The sequence below is a fragment of the Pteropus vampyrus genome, unplaced genomic scaffold (assembly GCF_000151845.1).
Source record: "Pteropus vampyrus isolate Shadow unplaced genomic scaffold, Pvam_2.0 Scaffold55, whole genome shotgun sequence".
Lineage (NCBI taxonomy): Eukaryota > Metazoa > Chordata > Mammalia > Chiroptera > Pteropodidae > Pteropus > Pteropus vampyrus.
In genome coordinates, this window is record NW_011888836.1 from 7,089,847 (window position 1) to 7,099,654 (window position 9,808).

The following is a 9,808-nucleotide window of genomic DNA, read 5'->3' on the forward strand; positions in this document are numbered from 1 at the left end:
GATAGCTTTGCTGGGTAGAGTCATCTTGGTTGTAGGTCCTTGCTTTTCATCATTTTGAATATTTTCTGCCAATCCTTTCTGGCCTGCAAAGTTTCTGTTGAGAAATCAGCTGATAGTCATATGGAAGCTCCTTTGTAAGTAAAATTAACTGCTTTTCTCTTGCTGCTTTTAAGGTTGTTTCTTTGTCTTTAAGCTTTGGCATTTTAATTATGATATACCTTGGTATGTATCTCTTTGGGTTCCTCTTATTTGAGGCTCTCTGTGCTTCCCGAATTTGTATGTCTTCTTCCTTCACCAGGTTAAGGAAGTTATCAGTCATTATTTCTCAAATAGGTTTTCAATTCCTTACTCTCTCTCTTCTCCTGCTATCCCTATGATGTGAATTTTGGTATGCTTGGTATTGTCTCAGAGGCCTCTTAAACTATCCTCATTTTCTTGGACTCTTTTTTCTTGTTGCTATTCTGATTGGATGTTTTCTGCTGCCTTATCTTCCGTGTCGCTGATTCCATATCTGTACATCATCTCATTTACTGTCTATTCCCTCTAATGTATTCTTTATTTCAGTTATTGCATTCTTCATTTCTGACTGGTTATTTTTTATGTTTCTATCTCCCCTTTTATGTTTCCTATCTCTTTGATGAAGTTCTCAGTGAGATCACTGAGCATCCTTTCAACCAGTGTTTTGAACTCTGCGTCTGGTACGTTGCTTGTCTCCATTTTATTTAGTTCTTTTCCCGGAGCTTTATTCTGTTCTTTCATTGGGGCATGTTTTTTTGTCTTCCCATTTTGGCTGCCTCCTTGGATTTGTTTCTATGTATTAGGTAGGACTTGGCTCTGTCTCCCAGTGTTAGTTGAGTGGACTAATGTAGTAAATGTCCTATGCGGCCCAGTGGTGCAGTCCCCCTAGTCACCTGAGCTGGGTGCTCCAGATGTGTGTCCTTTGTGTGGGTTGTGCGTGCCCTTCTGTTGTAGTTGAGCCTTGTTTGTTGTTTGGATATGAATTGTGGGGATTGACCCTCAGGTTGATTGGTTGTGAGGGCTGGCTGTTACTACAGTGGAGAAGCTGTTGTGCAGGGGCTGACTATACAGAATAGGATTCACTTTAGCAGGGCTCTGGTGCCTGTCCCTTCTGCCCTTTTGGTGTGTTGTTTGTGGAGGTGGCCAGGTGATGCTCTGGCTAGGCTTGGTCTGAGATGGCCACTGGGCCTGCTAGTCCAAGACCTCCTGGGAAGGGCCCTGCCACAAGCCAAGTTCAGCCACCTCTATCTGTGATCTTCCTGGGGCCACCTGGCATGAGCCACAAAGTGATCCGCAGATGTCTTCCACCCTCACTGGGCTTGGAGGTGCCTAGGAGAGGCTCAACTGTGAACTGCCAAGCTTGGGGCTGCTTAGCGAGAGGTACAGAACACACTGAGGTCAGATGTTGCTTATTTGGGATTTGTGAACCCTTGAAAGATTTTAGGAAAGTCTGTAGCCTGAGCCAAGACAGGTCGTTTGTTTGTATGGAAAAGCCACTGGAAGCTTTTTGAGTGGGCCCTCAAGTTGGGTGAGGTAGGGTCTCAGGGAAACACCAGAGAAGGGTGAATGGTGTTAGCCAGGTGGATGGAAACTCAGGTATGGTGTCTGCCAAAGTCTGCATGCTGGAATGGTGGAGGGCTCAACAAAGGAACAATGCCCTCTGCCAGCACTTCTGTCTGGTAGAAAGCTGCCCCTCCAACCCTTACCCTGAAGCCAGATAATCCAGTTCCTCCTCATATGTCCCTGAAGCCTTTGGAGCTGCTTCCCCAGCACTAGAGCTCAGAGCGAGTGAGTCCATCAGTAAGTCTGTTCGTGAGCCCTTTAAGAGGAATGCCTGGGACTCCTGCAGCCTTCTGTCTCATTCAGCCACAAACTCCACTGGTTTTCACAGCCAGAAGTTGTGGGGACTTCTTTTCCCAGCTAGTGTTCTGGGCTGAGCAGCCCAGCATGGGGCTGGGATCCCTCATTCCCTTGGGGAGAGCTCCCCAGCCAGAGATATCCCTCCAGATTCTCAACTGCCACACGTGGGTGTGGAACCAGCCCATTTCATGTCTCTACCCCTATTACCAGTCTCCACATGGCTTCTTCTCTATGTTCTTAGCTGTAGAACTTCTGTTCAGCTAGACTTCAGGTGATTCTTAAAGATGGTTGCTCTGTAAGTGTTTTGTTGATTCGATGTAGTCATGAGATGAGGCCAGCACAGCATTTACCTACTCTGCCATCTTGACTGAATGTCTCTGGACTCTCAATTCTAGTCCATTGATACATATGTCTGTCCTATGCCAATCCCAGACTGTCTTTGTTGTATTTAGTAGGTTTTGAAATTGGGAAATGAGTACTCCAACTTTGTTCTTTGTTTTCAAGATTGTTTTGGCTATTTTGGGTCCCTTGTGTTTCCATGAATTTTGGGATCAGCTTATCAATTTCTGCATAAAGAGCAGCTGGGATTTTGACAAGGATTGCATTAAACCTGTAGCACAATTTGTGGAGTATTAACAATATTAAGTCTTTCAACCCATAAACATAGATGTTTCTCCATTTAAATCATCTTTAATTTCTTTCAAAGATCTTTTTTAGTTTTCATTGTATAAGTCTTGGACTTTTAAAAACTTCGTTCACAAGCATTTTGCTCTTTTTTGATGCTATTGTGAGTGGAATTGTTTTCTTAATTTTATTTTGGTTTGTTCATTGTTAGTGTATAGAAATAAAATTAATTTTTATATATTGATCATGTGTTTTGCAACCTTGATGAATTATTAGTTTTAATAGGGTTGTTGTTTTTTTTCTGTGTGTGTATGTATTCTAATTACAATAGCATGTCATCTGTGAATAGCTTACTTTTTCCTTTCCCATATGATTGTGTTTTGCATGAAGTTTTACCTTTGTTCTTGAGAAATCTTTTTCCTGGGTGGCACTCTCAAAAAGAGCAAATGAGTGTCCTTGTAGAATTCCGCTTGCCTAAGATCATGAGGAAAATCACCATCTCTTCCCTCCATAATTAAAAAAAATATATATATATTACTATTCTAAAAGTTAACAACTATGAAGTTATAAATGAAGACATTTTAAAAGAATATCTGTATCTCCCTTCAAATATATGCTATATCTTGTTTACTGTTACTCCCTTTGTTTTCAAAATGTTTTCTTGAATTACTTTTCAAACATACACTATTGCAAATTTGTTTACTTGCGAGTACAAAGGTCTTTCTCTCCTGAATATTCCAAAACAATTTTTGCAAGAATGTGAGGCACCAGAGAACCTTGTGTTATATCCATGTGTCAAAAGAACCAATAAATGATGTTTAAAACCTAAGATGAGGTAGTCACCTCGCTTCTGGTTGGTGGATTCTCCCCCATTCCTATCTTGCTGAAGGTGTAGCTTTTAGTAAACAGCAAGACATAGTTTAGAGAGTCTCTGGTCTTCTTCCATAATGATCTCATTATCCTGGATGCTCTAACACATAAACACTTCCATAGTCTACAGATAATCTTTATACTATATCAAGCAGCTCATTAGCACAGCTATAAGTTCCTACAACCCTGTTTCAGTTTAGATGGGCTTTGTGCAATAATAACAAGGTACCACAGAATCTTAGTGGCTTGGAAACACAAAGGTTTATTTCTCAACGTGTCAGTTACAGTTTGAGCAAGAGCTCTGCTACACATCTCCTCACTCAGGATGATGAGACTCCACCACATGGAGCAAAACTAGTTCCACCCTCAGAGGGAAGGGAGCATGATAAATCCCAAACCGTTCTTAAAGTCTTCCTCCAGAAGTGAGACACATAGCTTTGAATAAGGTTGTGCTCAGCTTCAAGGTGGCAGGGAAGTGTAATCCCCCATGTGCCCTGATCAGAATATCAGTAAGTAGTCCTGAGGACCTTCGGAGACACCATAGAAAGGAGAAAAAGGAAGGAAAAGGAACATTTCCTAATTTTGTAATGTGTGCTGACCCTGTGACCAGGCACTTTACGTTATTTCATTCATTCATATTTTACCTAGTTAAAAACTTCCTCAAAATCAAAAGACTGGAAATAAAAAGCTTATGGGCTAGGACAGGGGTCCCCAAACTTGGGGCCGTGGACTGGTACCGGTCCATGGCTTGTTAGGAATCGGGCTGCACAGCAGGAGGTGAACAGCAGGTGAGTGAGCAAAGCTTCTTCATCTGTATTTGCAGCCGCTCCCCAGCATCACCACCTCGATTCTACCTCAGATCATCAGGCATTAAATTCTCACAGGAGCACCAGTCCCTGGTGCCAAAAAGATTGGGGACCACTGGGCTAGGACTTAAACCCTCATCGCCCAACTCCAAATTCCATAGACCTTTTTCTTTATTATATTACTTTCTTCTTTGTTAGGCTGTCCTGATGTACCTGAACTACATGCAAAAGTAGATGAGGCCCTTAAATTGGTCAACATATCCAATCAGCAATACGGCCAGATTCTCCAGATGATACAGCATCACTTGGAGGACACTACATATTTGATGGAGAAGATGAGAGAGCAATTTAGCTGGGTGACTGAACTGGCAAATCAGACTCCAGGCACTGAGAACATCTTCAATTCCATAAAGGTAATGGAAAGACTCAAGAACAGATATAAAGATCACATGTGCATACAGTGATTTTTCTGTTAATTTACTTAATAATTACACCTGAATTTGAAAATCAGCTATAGGAGGATATTCATATTTCCATTGTGATTGTATTCAAGCTGACTTGATATAATGGAGTACATGCCTTTAGAAAACAAAAAACTCTATAAAGAAAATCAATTTAAAACACAAAATACTTTGTAATTCAGAGATAGCTAATTCTGCTTAGAACAATAGGGCTGTAACTAATACAGGTAATCTTGAAGAAACCTGATCAATGTAGTTTTTAAGAGAGAAGACTTTCAGGTAAAGCAACTTGAGTTCAAAACCTGACTCTGAAACTTACCAGCTGAATATGTTTGGGAAAGTTCCTTAATTTTTCTAGGCTTCAGTTTTTTCCTGGAAAATAGAAATAATAATAGCTACTTTAACACATACTTCTATAAAGTGATTAGTATAGGTTCCATATACAAAGCAAGAGCTCTGTAAATCACGGCTCTTATTAGTTTTTGACACAATAAGCTGCTAACTTACCTTGAGAATTAAACATATTTATATATTAATCTTTACATAAAAGCATATTGTCATCTTAAGTTGGACTTAAACCATGTCTCTCTCATTCAATTAATAACTCCTTTTGTGTAACATATAACAAACAGTGACTGAATTTCTTTCCTGACTCAACCCTCACCCCACACACATTACATCAATATATAAATGTGCCAGGCTAGTGATTTCTGATAAGGTTAGTATAGGTGATTTCCTAAAAAGACCTGGATACAAAAATCACTGGGCAGAGCTATTGAAGATGCAATAATATTGGTGACCTTCCCTGATCCTTGGGTATCCCACAACCGTCTCTAACTGCTGCTGCTGCTAACTGCTCAGCCCTGCAACCTTCTCCACAGGGTTGTCCTTGGGTCCGCTTATGCTCCAGAGGCCCTGCAAGATCAGGCTGAAGCTAGATGTCACCGGAAGCCACATTGTCAACTGGCTTCTCCCTCTTCTCTGTCTGGCTTGTCTCATGCCCTAAAAGTTTCCCCAAAGGCAATTCAGTGAATCATTCATGTCAGAATCTCAAGCTCTCCTTCTAAGGAATTGACCTATGACATCCTGTAACCTAGTGTTTCACTTTCTTTCAGACTGCAAAGTTGTAGCCCGTGTAAGGTTTGACAAATACATTTAAAGTCATAACCAGCACATTAAAACAACAACAGCAACAAAAGCAGAATAGAACAGACTACAAGAGAAAATATTAGAGTGCATTACATTTAATGTCATATGCATATGTCATGGAATTTTCATTTCCATTATGTGTGCATTTATGTGTGTATATACATATACATAGACATATATGTGTTTTGAGTCATGATGTAAAATATATTTGTAACTGTAGACCACAGTCAAAAGGTTTTGAAAGTCACTGCTCCAATCTGCGCTGACTCTGATTCTATTACTCCACTAGATTATACCCAAAGAGCGTAAAATAATTCAATATATTTGATCGTCCTTTTAATTTAATGAAGAAAAATTCTTATCTTGAAAAATAAAATTTTAAGAAAAATTTTAACAGTGATTTCACTCTAGGAAGGCACAGTCAATATTTAACCATGTTTTTTTATTATTATTATTATTATAGTCAGTATTTCCTACTCTATGCTTCAATTTGCTTCCATTCTAGTGTCTCTCGGTAACACTGACATATTTATCTAAAATTCTTTATATTGATAACGAAGGCACTTCTGTATAAAAACTGCCATGTAAAATAACATTATAGTTTTCAATGATACATTTTTATAATAATCCGTCACTAAAGAGCACTTTCTATGTGTCAGGCAATGTTCTAAGAACTTTTTTATATATCAGATCATTTAATATCTTCAATGATTTGATAAGGTCAGTATTATTGTTTTCCAAATATTTCAGATGAGGCACAGAGAAGTTAAACAACTTGTCTGAGTTCACACAGCTGGTAAATAATAGAACTGGTATTCAAACCCAAGCAGCATTTCTGCAGAATCAATTATCCACTTTGTTGAACTTCCTATAAGTTATTTTTCTCAAAACAGCTCTCATTTCATCATGAAAAGGAAAGTGCAAAGCCATAAAACAGCAAGTACTGAAGAGGAACCTTGTGTAAAAAATATACAAATCCCAACAGGTGATAAAAGTTATGCTCTTTTGGTTGTAGTTACATGGGTATTAGCTATACTTAGTTAGCTGTATTTAGTTTAATAACTATTTATTAAACTAAACATAAATGATTTATGCAGTTTTTATATGTGCTATATTCACTAAAAGGAAAGGGAGAAAAGTTATGTTAGTTTTTCCTTTATAAACTAGAATTAAGAAATTACTAGTTTTTGTCTTAACATTTTGCTTTAGTTTTTTGATAAGGAATTTATTTGAAACATTTTCAAAATAGTTCTCTTAAAGTTACATCAAGCCACATGTCAGTAGTTTTATTGAAATTATTAAAATCAAAGTATATGCACTTGAAAATTCATTAAGAGAGTCACGAGCAATTCAGATAACTGGGTCTTATAAAAATCACACACAAAAAACCATAAATTGTAAATTTCCTGGGAAAACTCAGCATAAAACTTGGTGCATCACATCAACATTTGTGGCATAGACAGTAGCACTCACCAACTATTCCATCTGCTCACTCCCATTTTCCAGTTCCTCTTGCAGTTAAGTGATGCCATGTGGCAAGTTCTGGCCAACAAAATGTGAACAAAAATGGCAAGGGTTATTTCTATATTGAAATAGTGAAGAGTCCGTGTGTGGTTATCCACTTTCTTTTCTATCGAAGACACAAAGAAACCCATTTGTTCCATATGCTACAGCCATAAGATAATGTGCCTCTGTCAACAAGGGTCCTGAGGGTCTAAGTGGTATAGAGCTCTTAATGGACATGTAACATGAGTGAGAAATAAGTTTTTGTTGAAAGAAACCACTGGAATGTTGGAGCAAATTTGTTACCTCAGTGTAATCTAGCCTATCCTGACTAATGTGGTATTAAATTAATCCTGACTGTGCACTGGGATTTAGTCATCATTTACTGTATAATTCTTCTTCTTAGGTAGTCCCAGGTGTTCTTCAAGGAAATTTTTCCAAAGAAGATGAAATGATGATAGACTTAAACATTCTGCCTTCCTCCAATTTCACCTTCAGGATCCCTCTTGAAGAAAGTGCTGAGAGTTCTAACTTCATTAGCTACATGCTGTCAAAAGCTGTACAACATTTTAAGGAACATTTTAAAATTTGGTAAGCAGAGTATCCAATTAGGTATGCTTTGTTGGCAAATATAGATAATTTGATTATGGGAAAAAACACAAACACTAGTTTTAAAATACCTGGAAAATATGCTCAACCTTATTAATAATCAAAGACATGAGAAGTAAGTCAAGATAGCATTTTTTTGCAAATCAAATTTGCAAATTAGAAAAAAATACAAAATCCTGATAGGAGTATGATGAAATAGGAATTCTTATAAGGCATGGAGTGTCTGGGTACTAGAGATATTGAGAAGTCTTATTAAACTCATCTCTCCCAGTAGGGGCCTTTGACCTTCTCTCTGTTCAGGAACATCTCACCTGCATGAGTCTGAATTCTTTCTTTAGTTGTAGAGACCAAGGCAGCTAAAATGGAAGACTAATGTCTGACGAACAAAATCAAAGGGGAAACCAGATAACCATCCCTGGGGCTCAAACTCTATAGGTTTGACACAGTGAAACACTATAGGTTTTTAAGAAGGAAGCAATGTGCTACTGCTCAGATAGATATTGACTATACATTATCTCCAAATAAAAATATTTTCAATAAAATCATCTGTTCACAGATTTTGAAATGGTAGGGTGCAATGACAATGGAAAATGAGATATTGAGAAGTTGAGATTTTGAGCAAATTATTTGCTAATAAGGATTGTAAGATGATCTTTCACAAAGGCAGTATTAATTTTTACTTTTTAATTTATAGTTTTTAAATTCTAAAATCACAAATTCCAAAAAAATTAGAAGGCAAAAGTTATCCATAATCTCATCAATTTAACAATACCACTATTATCATCTTACTATTTTTTATTCACATTTTTTCATTTATTTTCTTAGATTCCAAGTAGAATGATTTGTTTAAAGGTTAACCTTCAAATGTTTTTGATATATATTTGATAGCAGTAATATCTAAAGTACCTCATATCCTAATTAATATTTCAATTTTTAAAACTTTACTAATAAATGAAAAATTTTATCTCACCGTTATAACTTTTATGTTTTTGGTTATTCAACAGAATGAACATTTTCCAAGTTTGCTTAACTAAATTTGTTCTTTCGTGCATCTTATTCAATACAGTGTTTAAGATTTTGTCAGTGTTCTGGTCAGATCAACACATCAAGGTCTCAAACCTGCCAACAGTGAGAGAGAAACATACTAAGGGAAATAACAGGGAAAATGGCGGGGGTTGGAAATCAACCCAGTCATTTCCAATCACATGAATATTTGTTAAGTGCCCTAGCTGCAAATATGTAGCTCGCCAAAATACGAACTCCAGTTTTATAGAGTGGAACATATATCTAGGATCCTCTTCTGGAATTCTCATCTAGTAATCTAGCTTCCTGAGTGCCTGACTTCCATGACTGTTTGCGGAAGTGTTTTATATCCTTATTCCAAACTTTCACAGCTGTCAGGCCTTGGATCAGGCTATAACAGAATACCTTGCACAACCCAAGTACTCAACAAAATGTCACTGCCACCAAGCCAATGCCAACAGGAGTCCCTGATGTAGGGTGAAGTAAAAGGAGAAACTTTATTCAGGTGAATGGTTTGCAAATAAGAGAAATGCAGCCACCTATTAAAATCAAAAGTGCACTCCTCCAAGACAAAGGGAAGGCCTGCTTATATTATATAGAGAAAGCGCCCGCCCTGGTCTCTGGTCCATTTTTATGTAAATGAAGAATCTAAATTTGTACAGTTCGATTGGTCCAAATAGCACTATCCTGATTGGTAGTAAAGATGCAAATGAGGCTATCGCTGCTTAGTACTGATTGCTGGAGAGGATCTCAGCCCATTGGTTGAAAAATGATTCCAGGAACTCTTTTATAAGAGTCAGCTCAGCCCGCAGAAACAATGCAGGAAGTTTGGCATCTCAGTCTGTGGCTTTTCCCTCATATGCAGTGTGTGTGAAACTCTGGTTA

The 9,808-nt window shown here is 37.8% G+C and overlaps 1 protein-coding gene across 1 annotated transcript in view; it reads left to right on the forward strand.

Annotated features, from left to right (window-relative positions):
* CLUL1 (clusterin like 1) overlaps positions 1–7,886 on the forward strand; it is a 30,994-nt gene extending 23,108 nt beyond the window's left edge. Inside the window, exons 6-7 of the mRNA XM_023530794.1 lie at positions 4,377–4,591; positions 7,698–7,886. Coding sequence (XP_023386562.1) covers positions 4,377–4,591; positions 7,698–7,886 — 404 coding nt within the window. The remainder of the gene's footprint in view (positions 1–4,376; positions 4,592–7,697) is intronic.
* Positions 7,887–9,808: the final 1,922 nt, after the last annotated feature.